Raw genomic sequence first — 19891 nt, forward strand, 5'->3', positions numbered from 1 at the left:
TCTCCCTCTCCCTCTCACTCTCCTCTCCTCTCCCTCTCCCCTCTGCATCTCCCTCTCCCTCTCCCCTCTCCCCTCTCCCTCTCCCTCTACCTCTCCCTCTCCCTCTCCCTCTCCCTCTCCCTCTCCCTCTCCCTCTCCCTCTCCCTCTCCCTCTCCCTCTCCCTCTCCCTCTCCCTCTCCCTCTCCCTCTCCCGCCTGATCGCCTTTCTTCTTCTCTCTTTTCCTCCTGTTTCTCTTCTCCCGCTTCGATTCAGCGGGTTCTGACTGTGCTCACGGTGTTCAGGTTATGCAACGTGTGAACAATCTGCGAGCTGCGAAGAGGCCACGGACAGGATGAAGAAGAAGATCACACGCTGAACCATTTCTCTCCATTACATGTGACAGTAAATTCTCTTTGCCAGTGGATTTCTTCTCAAGAGTAGCTGAATAGCGATGGAGGAAAGGATTCCCCTCCCTCATCATTTGATATCCGTCCGATCGCTCCTCCTTGCACAACATGCTCCAAAGTCCTGCACCGCCTCTTCCTCTTCCTCTCGCGCCCCCTCGTGCCAGGACTTGCTTCCGCTACGGACATGCATCTCGACTGACGTCGGCTTGAGCAGACTGTAGGCATCAGCCTAACGACCGTACCTTCAAGGCGAGCTCAGTGCCAACGGCCCGGCCGGCATCAGGCGATGGCCCGCGCATGTCTACCCGCCGATGATACTCGGTCGGACGGGACACGCCAGACGAACACTGTCTTGTTCCACCAAGGCCCTCACAGTACTAAGTCCCTTTACTCACCAAAAAAGTTGCCAGGGGGCATTTTAAGTTCACTGAGTCAACTTATGGCACTGACCCGGGCCCGCGGGGCCAGCACTCAGCAGTGACTACCGTACCGTGGCACCCGCTAGGCAGCAGCCGGCTGGGCCCGGCGCCGCTGGGGCCAGCGCTGGGGCCGCCGGCAGGCGGCCGCCGGGCTGGGCCCCCGGCTGGGCCCCCGGGGCCTGCCGTGGGTTTGAGCGGGGAGTAGGCGTCGGGCAGGTCCATTCCGATTGGCAAGTCTACCGTTGCGATGGCCGGAGGGCAGAGAAGACGGAGGATGCGAACGAGCGGGAGCATGCGAGAGAGGAGGAGAGGGTTAGTGGCAGGGAGTGTGAAGTGAGAATCTGATGAAGACGCTCTGGTGACTGATCGACCTTGAAAGCTCACGATGTGGTCGTCACCATCAAGAGAGAAGGGGAAGAGAAAGGGGAAGGGAGCATCGGCTCCGAGCTCCCCCGCTACCAGGAGAAGAGCTGATGCAGTTTCACCGGTGGCGGCAGCAAAGGCTGCGAGCAGACCTGATGACATGTCACCATCCATCATTGCGTATCACAAGATCAAACAGAAGCTTTCAGCAATCAGGGACAAGAGCTCCGACAAGCACCGCACTCAGGTCGCTGTCCGCCTCTCCCCGACAGGCTGCACCTCAGGCAGCGACGAGGATGTGGATAAGTTCAGGAGAGGTGTGCACGTGCAAGACGGTCAGACGGTTCGAGTGTCTCTTCCCTTCCTGAACTCGAAGGAGTACAAGTTTGACAGCGTCTTCGACGAGACCTCTAGCAACCAGCGCGTGTTCGACACGCTCGTCTCGCCTCTTGTACACAAGATGATCGATGGCTACAAGTGTGTTTGTGTTGCTTACGGTCAGTCCGGAGCCGGCAAGTCTCACACCATGGGGACTGACTCGTCGTCGCTCGACAGCGGATGCATCAGCCAAGCATGCCGGCAGCTGTTTGACTTCATGAGCGCAGACACCTGTCGATGTACATGGAGTGTCAGCGCGACGTGCCTGGAGCTGAAGGATGATGCAGTCAGGGATCTACTTGAAGCTGATCCTGCGGACTCCAGGAGGGGGAGGCTCAGGGCTGCGGGGACAGAGGCCCTGAAGCAGGTGGCGCTGAGGTCGATGGAGGACTGCTCTCTGCTCCTTAGGATCGCGTGCAGGAGGAGGAGCAGGAGCAGCCGTGCCTCCTCCTCTCAGGGTCACACGGGCCACATGGTCTTGAAGTTCACACTCACTCGCACGTTGAGAACCTCGGAGGAAAACTTCCCTGACTCGCCCCAGCAGGTCGTCAGCAGCCTCACCTTCGTTGACCTCCTAGGGTGCGACAAGGGCAGGAGCGAGGTGAGCTCCCCTGGGCCTCCCAAGCAGATGGACCCCTCCCTCTTCCACCTGTGGTCAGCCGTACACGACAGCACGGAGCTGGAGCACAACAGAGACTCGAGGCTGCTCCAGCTCATGTCCGACTGGCTGACTGGCAAGGCTCACAGCGTGCTCCTCCTCCACGTCTTCGTCTCGTCCGAGTCCATCCATGAGACGTCCAGCTCCCTCCTGCTGGGCAGGAAAGCCATGCTCATTCCCGCAAAGCCGAGCTGGAACGATGAGAGCTTGGAGGTCACGAAAGTTTCTCAGATGGAGGAAGTCGAGAAGCTGCTGGAGAGTGAGCCGGGGAGCCCAGCTGAGAACAAGGTGCAGACTCCAGCAGGGGAAAGAAGGTCTAGGTCACCAAAGAGAAGACACACACCTCAGAGGATGCGCGGGAAGTCGCCCAAGGTGAAGAAGAGGATCGGGTACGGAGATTCTCTCGCTCTCTACCAGACCCTCGACGCCATCGACGCTGAGCTCCATGACTACGTGCAGCAAGAGATGAGCGAGTCGTCGACGAGGGACGTGACCACGTCCAAGGCCTCCTCCCTCAACCTCGACGACCCTCCCGAGGCTCCTCCACCGCAGCCTCCCGCCCCCCGCGAGGACGCAGCGAGGTACGAGAGGGTTTTGAGGAACCTTGAAGATCTGCTTGATCTTCACTCGGAACGGTTCCGCATCTGCTTCCACAAGGCGAACAAGCGCTGGCGCAGCTTCTCTCAGATCCACAACGAGATGGACTCCTTCTCCTCGGTGCTGCACCTCATGAACGACAGCTCGCAGACCGTCTACTCGTTCCCTCCCTCCATCCAACAAGCGGTCGATGCGATGGCGCGGGAGCAGTTGAGCAGGGAGGAAGGCGAGCCATCAGACGTGGAGGAAAGTGCTGGGCTGTTTGCCAGGATCCAAGAACGCATGCTCGGTCAAGGTTCGGATGCTGAACTTGAGAGACTTGTCTCTTCAGCCACGGTTGACTCTCGAGACGCATCAGCCAACCAGTCGTTGCGAGCTGGGAAGACACTAGAGGAGGTGGGCGGCAGCTGGCAGGGGCTCGAGGAAGACTCGCAGATGTCTGAGGCTGTCAGGAGTCTCACCACCAAACTTCTCCAGCTGCAGACCTTCCAGGCGACTTGTGAGCTAAAGTTCTGTAAGCTCTCTGTGCTGGGTGACCCGGAGGAGGAGGAGGAGGACTGCGAGTCGATCAGCAAGCTCCGGTCGCTCCTGCAAGCGCTGGAGGGATACTCGAGAGAGATGAACAGAGCTGAGTACGAGAGGAGCGCCGGTGCCATGGTCTGCGACTTCTTGGGACAGGTAGGGTTTAGGGGAGGAGGAGGAGGAGGAGGAGGAAGAGGAGGCGAAACATGACGAAGACGGGGACGAGGAGGTGGTGACAGACGTTGCGGCTAAGCTGCTGCTGGTTCAGGTTGCTGTGAACGAGAAGAAAAAAGTCGTCGAGCTGTCAAGGCTCCTGTCCTCAGCTCGAGCCCAGCTGAACGAGAAGGAGGAGGTGAGAAGTCTTATCGTGCCTTGTCTTTCCCTCAGGGTCCTTGCAGGCTCCCCGACACAGAGCAGCCGCACGAGGGGACGAGGACGAGCGCTTGGCGAGGATGGAAGCTGCTGTCAGCTGTCTAGAGGGCACCATTGCCAACCTGACGGTCGTTGGCGAGAGAGGAGGAGAGGACTCGCTTATGTTGCTACAGGGAGCGATGAAGCAGCCAATGAAGTTTCGAAGAAGAGGGGAAGCGCAGGAGGAAGAGGAGACGGAGGAGGAGGTGGTGGTGGTGGAGGATGACGAGGAAGAAGTGGCGGCAGCGGCGGAGGTGAAGGGGCAGGACTCAATTCACAGCAATGAGCAAGAGGAGGAGGCGAGTGCGCCGAGAACGAACCCTGCGCTCCTGCATGGCGTCAGAGGCAACGCACAGGAAGAAGCTGAGGGAAGAACTATTTCAGAGGAGGAGGAGAGAAGGTTGCTGCAAGTGGCGAAGGAGGTCACGGCCAAGAGCGCGTCCTGTGCTCAACATTTCTACACGCGGTGAAGGAGGATCTGGGAGCAGGGATGCCGCTGACGATTGCGAGGATGGCAGGTGCTTCAACTGGTTTGCTATGGAGAAGAAGTAAACCTACTTGTCTTGTTTGCGCCATTTGACGGATGCGATCAGGAAAAACTTTCAGAAGAAGTTCCAGGTCGATGGGAAGCAATCGAAGTGTTTCCTGTGACGGAGAGAAGAGAAGGGAGGAGGAGGAGAGAGCTGAGATGAGGAGGGAGAAGACGGGAGAGAGAGATCAGGGAGCAGGATGGGAGTTTGAGAGGGGACGTGTGGAGTTTGTATCTTTGTAGGGCTGTATTATTTCTCGTGATCTTCAAAAACGTTTCAAATCTAAATAAGCATAACAAAAACAACTTGAAATAGTCGAGCACCACGTCATCCTCAACCATTCTTTCCTCTTGTCCTCTCTTACCCTTTCCCTCGCGCTCCGCTGTTGATTCAAATACCTCCCTCCATCATCTCCAACCCCCCCCTTCCCTCCTCCCTTCCCCACCGCCAACACTCGCTTCCCCCTTCTTGATCTCCTTTCACTTTCTCTGCAAGCTCTCCAACACGCCGATCGCCTCCCTCAGCTTCGTCTTGGCTCTCTCCTTCCATCCTTGCTTCGGCTGCTCCGTCTCCTGCACCTTCACCACAGTCACTCCGACTCGTCCGCTAGCACAGAGCAGCAGTCGACACCTCAGCAGCAGCGGGTGACGACGGCGTCTGCTGCCGCAGGAAGCGGCCGATCTCAACGTAGGACAGGTCAATGTCCCGCTGAAGATCCTTCCATTTGAGGTCCTCCCTGCCAGCTGTCACCGGCCTGGGAGGACGAGGAGGAGGAGGACGAGGACGAGGAAGAGGAGGAAGAGGAGGAGGAAGAGGAAGAGGAGGAAGAGGAGGAGGAGGAGGAGGAGGAAGAGGAGAAGAGGAGGAGGAGGAGGAGAGAGGAGGAAGAGGAGGAGGTCGAAGAGGAGGAGTCAAGTCCCACCTGTCTACTTGCTCAAGGGCAGATTGTGCGGCGCAGATGATTCGTAAGTATTCGTCAACTCCTATCAGTTTGATGCGGAAGGCCTGACGGACCAAGTCAACTTCCTCCTACCCCGACCCTCCCCAACCCCCTGCTCCTCCTGCCCCCTCCACCCGCTTGTCCTCCTGCCCTGCTCCACCCCACTCTCCTTCTGCTCCCTCCATATCTCCCTTACCTTTCTCGCGGCCCCGACATACGTCCTGAAGTAGCAAACAGGCACTCCGTTGAGGTACCTACGACCCTGAATGACCTTCTGTCTCCCCCATTCTCCTCGTCCTCGTCTTTTCTCTTCCTCCTTCCTCGACATCCCCCTCCCTCGTCGTCCTCGTCCTCCTCTCTACGTCCTTCGTCCTCCTGCCCTGATCTCTGCTGTCTCTCACCTGTCGATCGGCATGGGGATACCGTCCTCTCCTGCCTCCTTCCAGTCATGCTCCGAGACCACGTGGAAGAACATGCCCTTGACAAGCTCAGGGCAGAACTCCGCCATGCGCTCGCCACACTCGAAGTCGTACTCGCCAGTGTCCCCGACCAGCACGTAACGGGTCCTCTCGTCGTTCATCTCCTTGAGCTTCTTGAAGTTGTCGAATTTTCTCCATCCCTTCCTGAACTGCAGGATCCACTCCATGACGCTCCCGTACAGTACTGTCCTCTCACAGTCTACCCCCCATCTCGGCGACCCGATCCCCCAGCTCTCGAACGTCTCTGTAGCTGCCTTCACATACTGCACGCACAGCTTGGTCTTGGGCTTGAGGGCGAGGAACAGCTTCAGCTCTCGAGCTCGAGCCGTGAGCACAGCGAGAGGAGCTGGCTCCTTGTTGGGAGGAAGCCCAAAGGACGCGAGCTCTAGCCCGAACTGGAAGACGCCTGGGTAAAAGTCTCCCCTCTTGTACTGCGTGTCAATGCCTCCCAAGGCAGGGCCAACCCGCCAGAAGAGACGAACACCTCCACTAGACTTGACCGTGTCGTCGATGTCTGTGATCACTTGCACCCTGTTCTCTCCGTACTTCTCTCCCGCGGGCATGCTCGACATCGCCGGGGCCCGCTGCCTGGCTCCTGCTCGAGCTGTTTGACGATGGGTGGGCAGGGCGGCTGGGAGCCATGCGGAGATTGCTGGGAGGAGCCCAATGAAGAGGAGGAGAGAGAGATGACTTCTCATCATGCGGGCTGCGGCACTCCTCCTACGACTCCTCTGCAACCTCAGTCGGTCTAGCGCAGGCGCACAACAGACGAGCGACAAGGGAGGGGATGGTGGCCCCAGGTGTCTGCAGGGCGACAGGTCAGTCATGTGAGAGGGGCAGGAGGGAGATGGAGATGGGTGTAAACCCGCTCAAAGCTCTCCTGCTCGAGCCTGGGAGCCTGCAAGCTAACAAGCGAAACTCCTCTACCCTCACCCGCATCTCACCTGCCCGTCTGACCCATCGTCCCACCTTCCTCCTTCGTTGATTGCACTCAGAACTGTTCTCTTCCTCTCTTGTCTTCCTCCTTCCCTCTCTCGCTCTCTCGCTCCTTGCTCTCCCCACCAGCAACTACTGCCATGGCCCCGGCCGGCCCATTTAGATGTATTTTGTTGAACTTTTCGAAAACTCTTACGGAACATTGTGCGGCTTTTTTCGCAAAAGTTCTACTTTGGGCCCCAGCAACCGTTACGAATGGTGTCCAAGGACGTTACGGTGAATCCGCGTCAGCGCCATGGGCGGGGGGTCGGTGGAGTAGGAGTAGGAGGAGGAGGAGGAGAAAGATGGAGGGATGGAGGGATGCGATGCAAGAAAGAGGACGTGAGGAGGGAGAGAGGATGATGTAACCTTGGAGAGAACAGCAGAGGGAGCAGCAGCAACATGGACTTCCTCTCTGCCGACAACCTGGCAGGACAGAACCTTCTATCCATCGTGTCCAGAGGGTCTGCCATCATCGCCGAGCTGCTGCGTCTCAGTGACAACATCCCGTCGGTCTTCTATCTCGCCGACAAGGCTGACCAGGCCAAGTATGGGCCCCTCCTACATGACTTCTCGTACCTGCGGAACATGGAGCTCTACGAGAATCGGATCAGCTCGGACCCTCTCCTCATCGACCTCGACGAGGAGTTCCGTGAGAGTCACATGCAGCTGCTCGAGCGATTCTTCAAGCTGTTCGAATCGGTGTACAAGTACGTGAAGGACCTGACTAGATACCTGGAGGACGTGGAGGAGGGGGTCTACATTCAGCACAGAATCGAAGACATACTGGCAAGCGACAGCGGCAAGCAGCTGCTAGCAGAGGCCTACTACCTCTATGGCTTGATGCTCACCCTGATGGACAACAGGATCGAGGGTCCCGTCAGAGAGCGTATGCTCATCTGCTACTACAGGTACAAGGGGTCCTCCGACAGCCACAGTGCCGTATGCAACATTTTCCGCAGCTCGGGGTACCTTCCTTCCTCCCAGAAGAGGCCTCCTCGGTACCCCGAGGATTTCTTTGCTCGACTGGCTCCTCCGATCCCCGTGGCTCGGATGGTGATCAACAGGCTGCGATCCGACGATATTTACAGCCAGATGAAGGAGTGGCCGAACCCGGAGCATCGGTGCACTGCCTTGGCGACTCAGGCAGCGATCTTGTACATTATTCTCTTCTTCGTTCCGGACATCCTTCACAAGGAGTTTGCGACGATGAGAGAGATTGTCGACAAACACTTCTCTGACAACTGGGTGAGTGAAGCTACGGAGATGATGTCGATACAACGCAAAATGTTGTTGTTGTTGTTGTTGTTGGTGGTGGTGTTGTTGTTGTTGTTGTTGTTGGTGGTGGTGGTGGTGTTGGTGTTGTTGTTGGTGTTGTTGTTGGTGGTGGTGATGTGGTGGTGGTGGTGGTGGTGGTGTTGTTGTTGTTGTTGTTGTTGTTGTTGGTGGTGGTGGTGGTGGTGGTGGTGGTGGTGGTGGTGGTGCCTCTGGTAATCTGCTGGTGCTGCTGTCAGTTGGTGGTGGTTCAGTAGAGGAGAGCGATGGCTCCGACTTCTCGCTCATCTTCTTTGCCAGGTCATCTCCTTCTACATGGGTTTCGTCGTCGATCTCAGTGTCATGTGGGAGCCGTACAAGGCAGCATCCTCCGCCCTCAAGAACACGACGGAGACGAAGCTAGTTAAGGAGATCCATCGGACGCAGCTGGAGCGAGTGGAGGAGCAGCTGAAGCAGCTCAGCGAGTACCTGACTGAGGGCATCTTGGTCGAGGAGTTCATCCTTGACCAGGGGCACAAGATCCTCAATTGCCTCCGGAACTCGAACGCAGCTATCCGCTGGACGATGCTGCACCGGAACTGCAAGAACAAGAAGCTCAGGGACGTGATCAGCGCCGGGCCCAACCCCGAGAAGATCCTGCTGCTCCTCATGCGGACGGCCCAGCTGGAGTTCAAGGTTGGGGACCTGTATAAGGCGCTGCTGGAGGGGAAGGAGACGAGGTGGAAGAAGGCGAAGGAGGAGTGCGAGGACAGGCTGAGGGAGCTCTCGCACTTCTTCTCGGGGGACCAGATGCTGACGAGGGCAACGAAGGATGAGAAGCTCAAGGATTGGTTCGCCAGCCTTGCGGCTGAAGTCTCCTCCCTAGATCACCAGGACTCGACGCTGGCAGGGAGGAAGATGCAGCAGCTGGCAGCAGCGCTGGAGGACGTGGAGCAATTCCACCAGATCGAGACGAACTCGCATGTGAAGCACTTCCTGGCGGACGCGCGGTCGTTTCTGAAGCAGATGGTGAGGATAGTGAACGTGAAGGAACAGATGCTCATTACCCTGGCGTCCATCGGGGACCTGAGCTACGCCTTTGACATCATCTCCGACTACGTCCACCTCATGCACCAGCAGATCAAGCGGGACCCCTTCTCCGTCCTCCTCCTCCGCGCCACCTTCCTCAAGCTCGCGTCTGTGCTCGAGCTTCCACTGATCCGCATCAACCAGGCAGGGAGCGAGGACCTGACGAGCGTGGCCGAGTACTACAGCAGCCAGCTGGTGGCGTTTGTGCGGAGGGTGCTGGAGGTCATCCCGGTCAACGTCTTCCTCATCCTCAACGAGATCATTAGCGTGCAGACGAGCTCGATGAAGCAGATCCCCTCCCGCCTCGAGCGCGCGCAGCTCAAGGAGTACGCGCAGATGGAGGAGCGATACAAGCTCGCGCGCTCCACCCACCAGGTCTCCGTCTTCACCGAGGGCATCCTCGCCATGGAGAAGACGCTCATGGGGATCGTGGAGGTTGACCCGAAGCAGCTGCTGCAGGAGGGGATCCGGAAGGAGCTGGTGCGGCAGATCTCCATGGCCCTCCACGGCATCCTCATCTTCTCGAGCGGCAAGGTAGAGGAGTTCGAGATGCGCCTTGAGGAGCTGAGGAGAAACTTGGACGGGTTCCGGCTGTCGTTCGAGTACATCTCAGACTATATCAACCTCTACGGGCTCAAGATCTGGCAGGAGGAGTTTACAAGGATCATAGACTTCAACGTGGAGCAGGAGTGCAACGTGTTCCTCAAGAAGAAGACCTATCCCTGGGACAGCAGGTTCCAGTCCACCGCCATTCCCATCCCCCTCTTTGCTCCCGTCGACGAACACTCGGTCTCCTTCGTCGGCCGCCTGCTCCGCGAGATCCTCCTGCAGACGGACTCGCACAAGTCCTTGTTCCTCACCTCTCACAGCGGCTGGTTCGACATGAGCGGCCGGGAGATCTTCGGCATCAGGACTTGCGCCATCCTGCACCGCAGCTTGGGCACAGCTGGGATCAGGGGGCTGGACAAGACCATCTCCTTCATGATCGTCCGCGATCTCAACGACGTCATGCGCTTCTACCGCCGCCAGGTGCTCGAGGGCCTCAAGGTCCTCCTCCCCGAGCTGCAGAGCGAGCTGAACCCCACCACAACCCTCCCCGCCATGGCCGCTCGGATCTACAGCAACGCGCTCGCCCGCACCAGCCGCCTCTGGCCGTGGCTGTCAGATGTTCTCGCGCGCATTGGACAGGCCCAGCTGCTCCGACGGCAGTTTGCGGCCGAGCTGAACTTCGTGGGAAAGTTGGACTCGGCGACACTCTCAGGTGAGGTGAACGATGAGCTGGGAGAAAGGTGGAGTTGGAGGAGAGGCTGGGGCAGAGACCGGGGCAGGAGGAGGAAGAGGAGGAAGAGGAGGAGAAGACAAGGAGGAGGAGGGAGAGTTGAGATGGAGGAGGAGGAGGAGGAGGAGGAGGAGGAGGAGGAAGAGGAGGAGGAGGAGGAGGAGGAGGAGGAGGATTGACGGGGTGAGAGAGGTGGGGGTGGAGTTGGGGATCTGAGGGCCTGCGGCAGGAGCGCTGGAGGTGATGAACCAGGCCCTCCTCAGCGACATCGCGATGCACTACAAGCAGCCGGAGACTCACGCGTACCCTTCGGAAGAGAAGCAGCTGCTGCCCCAGCTCGCTCCCTTCCTCGACGCCCTGGGGTTGTCGTCCCCAATGCTCAAGATCTACGTGACCACGGAGCCGCTGGAGGGGATCGCCTGCTTCATCGCCCTCTTCGTCATCTCCCTCGCTCCCATCCTGAGCTACAACAAGAAGCTGGGGACCCTGCAGGTTAAGGATCGCAACCTCACCCTCGACGGCTCCACCATCATCGTCGGCGTCGCCACCTTCCTGCGGCAGTTCCACTCGTCGAACACCCACAAGTTCATCGCCTACCTCGCCCAGTACGTTCGCTGTCAGGTAATCATCACCTCCAAGGACGCGAAGCTGCAGGAGCTCCCGGGCGAGGTCGCCAGCATCCTCATCTTCCTTGACGAGTTCTGCCGCTATGGGGAGATCAGCAGGTCGCTCGTCCGTCAGCACCTGCCCCCCTACGTGTTTGATAAGTTTCCTGTGCAGTGAAGCCTGTAGCTTGTTCTGTCCCTCTTCTTTACTTTTATTCCTTTCTTATCACCATATACATCCCTCCTCCTCCTCCCTCCCTCCATCTATCCATCCACCTTCCCCCTCCTTCCTTCTCCCTTCCTCCCTCCCTCTCCCTTTCTCCCTCTTCTTCCGCGGCGTCGCCATGCTCTACCGCACGTTGGCTCTCCTCCCGGCCTTCGGTCCAGCTTTCTCTGCTGTCCATCGCGTGAGCAGGATGAGCAAACCGCTCGTCCCTTACCTGCTCTGGCCATGCTGGGGTTGCTAGCTGCCCGCCGCCCTCCATAGCATGTCAGGTCGACAGGAGAGGAGCAGAAGAACAAGAACATGACAAGAGGACGACGAAGAGAGGAGGGAAGGAAGAGGGGAGAGAAGGTAGTGAGGGTTGAGCAGGTTGATGATATAGTCCAAGGGATCATTAGAGCGAAGAGACTGCGCGGCAAGAGGAGGAAGAGGAAGGAGGGCGACAAGGAAGAGAGAGGAGGAAGGGGAGGACGGGAGGGGAAGGAGGGCACGGAAGGAGGGCGGAGGAGAGTCACCTGCTACCGGCGGTTTCTTTGCTGCTTTCTCAGTACTCAGCGACTCCAGCAGCTGGTTTTGCTTCTCCAGCTGACTTTGCATCGATTGCCTGCTCGGGTGTCACCAAGAAATCTGCTCCTCCTCCCACGTCCTCCTCCCTCCTTCTCTCCCTCACATCTGCGCGACAAGGGCGTCATATGCCTCTTGCGACACTGAGCCAGCTTGACTGGGAGTGTAGGAGGAGCCCTGCACGCCGTATCCTCCTCCAGGGAAGTACACCTCCGTCTCCACCGAGCTCCTAGCCGAGCTCATTTGTCGGGGGTCCAGAGGAGCCGCTAGCGCATGGCCAGGAGCAAGAGACCGCTGCGGAGGAATGAGCACGGGAAGTAGCGAGGGAGGGGAGGCAACCATGACAGGAGGATGTGAATCAGCGTAGGCGTTGTGATAGTCCTGATGGAAATCGTGTAGAGGAGGGTCATGGTGAACTCGGGGAGGAGCTGGGAAGCATCGGTCAGAACTCCCCTCAGTCATCGTTGCTGCCTCCTGACCTTCTGATCTCGTTGGAGCTTGCGGAGGATGAGAGGGAGCTGAGCCTGGCAGGAGGAAGGGACACCTTGGGTCAGCGACGGCAGAGCAGGAAGGTGAGAGTCACCCCTGTCATCGGCGTCGGAGAAGAAGGAGGAGTTTCCGCTGAGCCTCCGGGACCGCGCGCTGTCCCCCGTCCGGCTCCTCTCCTTCTCCCGGATCTGATAGAAACCCTCACAAGCATGTAGAGGCAGGAGGTTCAAGCACGCTCCACCTGCTGCATCAGCTCCTCCCTGTACGACTTCTTCCTGTCCTCGGCCTCGTACCATTGCTTGACGTCCCGTTCTCCCCAGTGCATGCTGCTGACCTGAAGCAGACGATATGACTCAGGCATCCTCTTCCTTAACATCTTCTTCCTCCTCTCCCTGAACATCTTCTTCCTCCTCCTCTCCCTTAACGTCTTCTTCCTCCTCCTCTTCCTGAACGTCTTCTTCCTCCTCCTCTCCCTTTCCCTCCTCCTCCCCCTCTCCCCCTCCCTCCCCCTCCTCCTCTCCCTTTCCCTCCTCCTCCTCCTCCCCCCTTCCTCTCCCCCTCCCTCCCCCTCCTCCTCTCCCTTTCCCTCCTCCTCCTCCTTCCCCCTTCCTCTCCCTCCTCCTCTCCCTCCTCCCTCAGCTACCTTGCCCGCAGCTTCCTTGAGGCCAGGAGATGTCGGGTTCTCTGGAACGATTATAGATGTCGGCTGACAATTGCGATCAGATTGAACGAGCCACACTGAAGCAGAGCATGATACTCGATTAGCCTGGCTCCTGCTCCTGTCCTGTCCGCCCTGATTCTTCTCTTGAATCTGACGATCAAGCTCTGCCTTGTACCTGCAATCATCATCATCAACACCTCCACCTCCACCTCCACCTCCAATCGCAACAAACCAGCATTAGCACCATATTAATCATTATCACGAGCATCACCACGACCGTGAACTTCGTCGTCATCATCATGATCATCGTCATCGTCTTCATCTCCATCTCCATCATCATCTCCATCCTGCCCCCTCATCATGATCATCGTCATCATCATCATCACCATCATCATCATCACCATCATCATCATCATCCACATGTTGTCAGCACCTTCGTTGCTGTTCATGCCGAGATTCACGGCTGTCAGAGTAGCTCGAGGTACGGTTCCGTGGCTCTCCGAAGCTCATCACAGAGCTGCTGCTCCCTGGGCCGGTGCCCTTGGCATGATCGTCTGCTGCCATTCCCTGCTCATCGATCAGCCCTGACGTGCCTGACTGAAGGAAAACGTCAAACCTGATATCCATCGTAGCCACGATAGTCCTGAGGAGCGTCGTAGTTCCTGGGTTCCCGTCAGGGATTGCTCAGTGCGCAGCTAGATATGGCAACCTGTTGGGCAGCTGCGATCTCAAGTCATCGTGATAGCTTCGCTCGTTGTCAAAGGGTTGCATCCTCTTGCTGTCGTAAGGAGCTTGATCGCTCCCGTCCGACACAATCCGGTGCGATCGGGCAACGTTCACTGCAGAGCCGCGCGGAGGAGAGTAAACGGAGCTGGCGTCTTGAGCAAAGAGTCAGTTACCAAGGAGGAGGAGGAGGAGAAAGAACAACCATCTCCTCCACCATCTGCAAGCGAGTGATAGTCACTGGTCGTTTGTCTGATGCTTCAGCTGTATGACATGCGTCAGTGAGTTGTCAAAGAAGATTTCGGCCTTTTACATAACGAACAGCAGTGGATTCATCAGCTCCTAAGATCTGCGCATCAAGCTTCTGGTCCTTCCCGAAAACATGCCAGGAGGACTCGTCTTTATGCTTCGAGAGTGCCTGGAACCTGTCGTTACACACGAGTCCATGTCGTTGTTGTCGTCACCGATAACTCATTGATGAGGATCGGGTCTGCAAGTTCTCCATGATAGCTCTTCTTGTGCGTACCTTGGTGTCCGCATCAAATTATCGCTCAAGTAACAATCCTCCTCACCATTGCTCCTTCCTCCTATCGCACCAGGAGCTTGAGGGGCAGGGAACCTCGATCTTGCTTCCTGTTCATAACATTCCGATCAGTCTTCCAGGATCAGCAGAGTTTGGGGAGGGCAACGAAGGCAAGAGGAGCGTGCGAAGTTGTCCTCTGCATGGGGACACTTGTCAACCTGTGCTGATTGCTGGATGATCTCGTCCGCCGTCCTCTCCTTCTTCCTCCCCCGTATCGCCGCCATCGAGAGCCCGGTGGAACAGACCACCCCCTTCTGCACTTGACCCCATATCGGTGTATCACCCTACCATTTCATGAGTGTACCCCACAAAGTAATATTTAAGTACCCCCTTCTCATCTACTATTTGATCACCCCACCCTATCTTTTTCAGTTCATGTTTGCACCCTACCCTCTACCAATAGGAGAAAGTCATGAGGGATCATAACCGATGTAGCGCAGGCACACTGGTCTGTGCTGAGTACTCAGGGCGGCCTGCCCAAGGCGATCGGCGTCCGGGGCCCGGCCCGGCTCGGCTCTCGGAACCGGCCGAAAAAAAATTGACAAGGGGATGACTGAAAACGGCCGCTCCTCGCGCACTGCGCAGGCGGCTGTGGGGAGCAAGGAGTCATTCCGGTGGGGAGGAGCGCATGTCGGCCCTGTGGCACTGGACAGGGATGTCGAAGGAGGAGCTGGAGATGAAGATATTTGGAGGAGGGGACGGAGAGCTGCGGTCATCGGCGAGCTATGCAATGAGTGCTGTCAGCGGCAGCGATCATGGGAGAAACTGGGAGGACCAATCGCGCGCCACGCGTGCGCATGATCGAATTCCAGCCGCAGCTGAGATGATAGTGAGCCACGATTTTTTGCAGGGGAAAAGGTTGACGATGATTTATATGTGGAACTATGTGGATTCTGATCGTTCAACCATCAGGCTTGCTGGAGTACAAGATTTTGATAAGAAGATATCAGGGGGACAGAACCTTTATGTCAATAGAAGAAGTGCAAAGGAAACAAACAAATTCTTGCTCCAGGTAGGCCTCGCTGCTCATTGAATTCATACCCTAAATGCTGCGCACAGCAAATGGAAAATGAGCTGTTGCAGTGCAGAGGCAGAAATGCAGACCAGCTGGCAAGTACTCTGACTGAGATCGACAAAATGTACGACAGGAAGCTTCAACGCGAAATCGAAAAGTGCCACCAAAACTATCACACCCAACTAAGCTCAAGTCTCGCCTCCCTGAGGGCTTACAGGCAAAATCAGGATCGTTGGCATCAGGTGACTTTTGCACAATGTGACCGAAAAGTTTTTGACGGTGATGAAAGGAATCTTTCTTGCAAGTCATTTCTATTCATGACGAACAGAATTGGCCGATCCAACAGGCAAAAACCCCGATGGAAAATTCTTCCAGGATTGCAGACAGCCAGTTTAAGATTCACGATCTCCGACATAATGCAGAAAACCTCTACAACGGATTTCAGAAAATCCCGTCCAAGACTCCCTTACCTCATCGACAGCAGTACGTTTCAGATTCCTGGAGAAAAGAAGCAAGCGCCCTCCGGTTCGGTCCCTTGTATCCTGTTGCTGACCACCAGGAATCTTTGATGTGGATATGACAATCACGAGTGGGACGAGACGACGGGGGCCAAATTTTCTAGCACATACCTAAACCAGCTTTAGCATGACTGAAGATGCAATGGTGAACTTTGCTAAATTGCTGATCCCAATTGACTGCAAGAAAACAATTCACGGGCGGAGTTCAAGCGTTAAAGTTTGTCTCATCGTGGAATGCTTAGCACGGGGGTTCCCTTCGTCAAGCAGAGGATAGTGCTGTACAGGCAGAAACAAAACCTTCTTCTGCTGTGCAAATTGCACTGGAAGGAGCACAGAGTATCAGTCATGGATATGGAGAGATCTGATGGGAATGCTGAGGCAGGAGGAGGCTCTCGAGAACAGTTTCTTTGAACACGCTTTCATCCTAAGATGAGATCTTGGGGTCAAAATGCAAAAAAAATCGCACAATCGCGAAGGACAACCAATACAACGAAGAAGTGTCAAAATGTTCACTGATTCAATTTAGAGGCATTTGCATTCATTCTCTTCGCAATTCTTGGCGCAATCGCCTCTGCTCTCTCTCGACGTTTGAAATAGCCATGTTTGTGTCTGACAACATACGTTCTAGAGTCGATAGCTCTGTGATTCGAAGAAAAGAAAAGAGTATTCACAAGAATTAAAACACCGTCAGCTATGTAACAAAGATATAGTTCATTGAAATTTCCTTGCGTGGCTCTCGCGTGTCGCTCCGCTGCCTCATTCATCTCATTCGAAATGTCTGCCATAGTCCTTGTGGACTTGTATTTCAGTACAAGGGTTGTCGCATTTCAGACGAAAGCAGAGATTAACGCAACCTTTCAAACGAAGTCGCTGACACCTCAGATTTTGTCTTGAGACTGCGAAATTTCATTTTTAATCTGCAAGCTGCACTTAGTATTGCTTCAAAACTGCGACAAAAATTCCTGTGCAGTGTTGCTTCTCTATCCTGTCACGTTCAAAGTCAACGATGTCTATTGCAAAGCTTTTTCGTACTTTCAAAGCCTGTCGCATGGCTTCGTTTTCAATCTTCACTTCATGTTCATAATCTTCGAGTCCTTGGATATCTGCTCCTAATTGCTTCTTGTCAACATGTGCCATCGCACGCTTAAGCATCCGAAGTTTGGTAATCTGCTCCAACGATCAAACGTTTTTGCAAACAAATGATTGGGACAATTGGATGTGCAGGAAATGCAATAGAGAGAGGACAATACATAGTTCACACCTCTTGAGAATTTTGGAAATATTTCTTTGCATCTTTCTTGGCTGATTCCATGACGAATGAACAAATTTTTGAGGTTTCATCATACAGCTTGAAAAGACGGATCTTGTGACTTATTTTTCGATGAATTTGCTTGATCTTTTTGCCTAGCATGTCATCTTCTTTCATCAGTTGGTTGAATGTCATCGACTTTTCCAGCATCATTTTCTCTGTTTCGAGGACTTTGACCCTCAGCTCGCTGTTGGACTGTTTTCTCAAATTCGCCAACAAGGTCATCCTGCATTGAGAGAATTCGATTTTGTCTTTCAAATACAGAACGAACCTGTCCAAGTTCTCTTGAAGACCTTCATTCCTCTTTAATTCGGATGAGATGGACTCTTCAGCCTGAAGCACGTCAACCAAATCTGCTTTACACAACTACAACATCTTTCAATCATTATTGGATCGCCATATCTCTTCTCCATTGACATCATATGACAAGACGACCTCAGCATGAAATACCTTGAGCGTCTTCTCGATCAAGAAGGTCGCAGCATCTGCCATGGCGCAGCCTAAGGCCACAAACTTTTTTTTGGCGCCAGATCGGACAACTAGGCTTGACTCAGCCTCCGCTCCGACTGACACGAGTCACGGCTCACCCCGGGCGGGCCGGCCCGGCCGGCCCGGGCCGCGTTCAACGAGTCCGGAAGTTCCGGAGACTCGACCGTCCGATCGAGTCCGAACATCCGATCGACGCAGTCAGAGTCTTCGGGCGGGCCCGGCGGGCATCCGGGGCTAGTATGAGTGCCTCCGTCCGAGGCTGAATAGTTCGACCGTACTCAGAGTCCCGGAGCCATACAAGGCCCGGTCTGAACTCTGTGCGGACGCCCGCCGGTTATACCCGCTGTGGACACCCGGCGGTCTGACCACTGAGTCACGCTACTGTACTCAGGCTATCAGTAACTACCCGGCCCCGGCGGCACTTCACGGACTCGCAACTTCGCTGTCCGAACTCGCCGGGCCCGGGCCACTGTCACTGGCATGAGTAATAATCGTCCAGCTAATTAGATTTCAGGACATTCAAGGGCCCTCCATTTCCATGGCGGAGCGCCAGGGATTAGGCAGGAGGACGAGTGGGGGTGGCGGGAGCGAAGGAGAGCATGAGAGCTCGCAGCAGTAGACATAAGCTGTGTGCTATGGATGAAAGGCGGGTGCTGAGCTTGTCAGGCATTCTGAGCTGCCCACGGCGATTCTGTGAATCATTCCTCTGCAGTTTCGGAGGTGTAGTTAGTATTTTTGCAAGCGAGAAGACGCAGAAGCAGGAAACTACCTGTTGTCTTTCTTCCCCTCGATTATCTGTCTAGCTTGTTTTTCTCATCGTGGATCCCCTCCTTTGTTCTTCAAGCTCTGCTAACCGAGGCTGCCCAACAGATGTTTGGCCATGTCCTACGAAAGGGAAGGGAAGTCATCGATTGAACGCGAGATGGAGCCACCAACATCACGAAACAGAGCAATGACATCATGCTCAAACGTACCTGGAGGTCTGCTGGAGGGACTGATATCCTCGGACGTCTTCGTGTTCGTACTGTCAAGCATGCTGGAACCGGATCAGCTAGCTCGCATTGCAATGTATCCCTGCTTCTGCTCCTCTGCGTTCCCTGAGACGATCCTTGTGCAGGACATGCCGTGCAGGTTACGTTGCAACGTCTCTTTCCTCCATCTGGCTGGAATGCTGCCAGACGAAGTATCGATTCGCAGTCACTTCCAGGCAAAAGCAGGAGATTGCGAGGCTGGCACATTTCCTTGCAGGAGGAGGAGGAGGAGGAGGAGGAGGAGGAGGAGGAGGAGGAGGAGGAGGAGGAGGAGGAGGAGATGAGAGGCAGTCTTGCTTCTCCAATCTGCCTCATCAACCGATTGAGCAAGAGCTGTGTTCTTGGAGGCAAGTTAGCAGGCATGGAGGAGAAGAGCAAGAGGCGCCAGAGGCTCGACAGGCGGACGCCTTGGACAGAGCTGAGATGATCCGGGCATCAGTGCTACTGGTGCGGACGCTGAGGAAGGTAGTGGGGTTCCTTTGGCTGCAAGGACACGGGTACATGCAGTCCCCTGTAGAAAAGGCCTTGCAGATGATGACGGTGAAGCCGCCGTGCGGATGCCTGTCGGCTGTGGTGTCAACTCCGGTCTGCTTTGAGGTGTGTGCAGCGAGGAGCGAGGAGCGAGGAGCGAGGAGCGAGGAGGTCTTTGCTGAGGGTGATGGCAGGGAGTGCACGCGTACTGGTACGAGCTGACCAAGGTGAGGAAGGGAAGGCGGCAGAGTGAAGAAGGGCAGGAGGGGGAGAGGGAAAAGGGAGCAGGGGCGGGCGGGAGGGGAAAGCTACGGTATAGAAGGGAGGGAGGCCGATCGAAGTTTGGGAACAGGGAGGAGGGGAAGGATGGAGAGTGGGAGGACGGCATCGTTTGTGGTTGACGAGACCCCGGGGTGCAGGAGGAGAGGGATCTTGCGATCTGGCACAGAGAGTACCGCCTCATCTCGACGATGCTCCGCAGCCTGTCGTTTCTCAGCCCCTTCCTGAACACTTTCCTGCACAATCACTGCTCGAAAGTCAAGCAGGTGATACGAAGGGGGGATGCTAGAAGAAAGACAGGAGGAGGGGGACGCTAGAAGAAAGACAGGAGGAGGGAGGAAGAGAAGAGAAGGACGAGGAAGAGAGAAGAGGGATGAGGATGGGAGTATCGGAGGTGGAGAAGGAGGATGAAGGAGGATGGGAGGGGCGGGGGAACAGAAGCGGGAAGCAGGAGAAAGCAAGGAGGAGGAGAGGAAATGGGAATGAGGAGTATGTAAGAGAAAAGTAACATTCTTATGTTCAGACATGTTGCGAGGAGGGTGGGGGAATGGCGACAGAGATGAGCGAGGAGGAAGTACTCAGAGGCTCTCGCGTGAGCAGCTCCTGCTGCCTCCTCCCTCTGTCTGTGAAGGAGATTCAGGTAGGTGGG

At 56.0% G+C, this 19891-nt stretch overlaps 7 protein-coding genes across 7 annotated transcripts in view; 4 read left to right on the plus strand and 3 right to left on the minus strand.

Annotated features, from left to right (window-relative positions):
* Nucleotides 1-1555: 1555 nt before the first annotated feature.
* GUITHDRAFT_55228 (hypothetical protein) lies at nt 1556-1864 on the plus strand (the record flags this gene model as incomplete). The annotated part of the gene is made up of 1 exon (XM_005836060.1): nt 1556-1864. A coding segment is annotated over one exon (309 nt), but the record flags the coding sequence as incomplete, so codon positions are not given.
* Nucleotides 1865-4745: 2881 nt separating this feature from the next.
* GUITHDRAFT_136302 (hypothetical protein) lies at nt 4746-6386 on the minus strand (the record flags this gene model as incomplete). Its single annotated transcript, XM_005836061.1, has 5 exons — nt 4746-4844; nt 4897-5020; nt 5189-5271; nt 5403-5460; nt 5608-6386. The coding sequence occupies 5 exons, from the start codon at nt 6384-6386 to the stop codon at nt 4746-4748; spliced, it is 1143 nt and encodes a 380-aa protein (XP_005836118.1).
* Nucleotides 6387-6912: 526 nt separating this feature from the next.
* GUITHDRAFT_85883 (hypothetical protein) lies at nt 6913-11065 on the plus strand (the record flags this gene model as incomplete). The annotated part of the gene is made up of 3 exons (XM_005836062.1): nt 6913-7908; nt 8236-10264; nt 10512-11065. Exons 1-3 carry the CDS (start codon nt 7063-7065, stop codon nt 11063-11065), a joined length of 3429 nt encoding a protein of 1142 aa, XP_005836119.1. The 5' UTR covers nt 6913-7062.
* A 711-nt stretch (nt 11066-11776) lies between these two features.
* On the minus strand, nt 11777-13595 carry GUITHDRAFT_136304 (hypothetical protein; the record flags this gene model as incomplete). Its single annotated transcript, XM_005836063.1, is given in 7 exon segments — nt 11777-12055; nt 12154-12351; nt 12405-12497; nt 12807-12999; nt 13258-13421; nt 13441-13486; nt 13534-13595. The coding sequence occupies 7 exon segments, from the start codon at nt 13593-13595 to the stop codon at nt 11777-11779; spliced, it is 1035 nt and encodes a 344-aa protein (XP_005836120.1).
* Nucleotides 13596-14758: 1163 nt separating this feature from the next.
* GUITHDRAFT_136305 (hypothetical protein) lies at nt 14759-15725 on the plus strand (the record flags this gene model as incomplete). The annotated part of the gene is made up of 4 exons (XM_005836064.1): nt 14759-14959; nt 14981-15142; nt 15214-15387; nt 15435-15725. 4 exons carry the CDS (start codon nt 14759-14761, stop codon nt 15723-15725), a joined length of 828 nt encoding a protein of 275 aa, XP_005836121.1.
* Nucleotides 15726-16593: 868 nt separating this feature from the next.
* GUITHDRAFT_136306 (hypothetical protein) lies at nt 16594-17464 on the minus strand (the record flags this gene model as incomplete). The annotated part of the gene is made up of 4 exons (XM_005836065.1): nt 16594-16830; nt 16925-17198; nt 17244-17305; nt 17423-17464. 4 exons carry the CDS (start codon nt 17462-17464, stop codon nt 16594-16596), a joined length of 615 nt encoding a protein of 204 aa, XP_005836122.1.
* Nucleotides 17465-18993: 1529 nt separating this feature from the next.
* GUITHDRAFT_105220 (hypothetical protein) overlaps nt 18994-19891 on the plus strand; it is a gene marked incomplete at both ends in the record, with an annotated part of 2233 nt that continues 1335 nt past the window's right edge. The window contains 2 exons of the mRNA XM_005836066.1: nt 18994-19077; nt 19158-19190. Of these exons, the coding sequence (XP_005836123.1) occupies nt 18994-19077; nt 19158-19190 (117 nt within the window). The remainder of the gene's footprint in view (nt 19078-19157; nt 19191-19891) is intronic.

Source organism: Guillardia theta, assembly GCF_000315625.1.
Source record: "Guillardia theta CCMP2712 unplaced genomic scaffold GUITHscaffold_19, whole genome shotgun sequence".
In the NCBI taxonomy this organism is placed as follows: Eukaryota; class Cryptophyceae; order Pyrenomonadales; family Geminigeraceae; genus Guillardia; species Guillardia theta.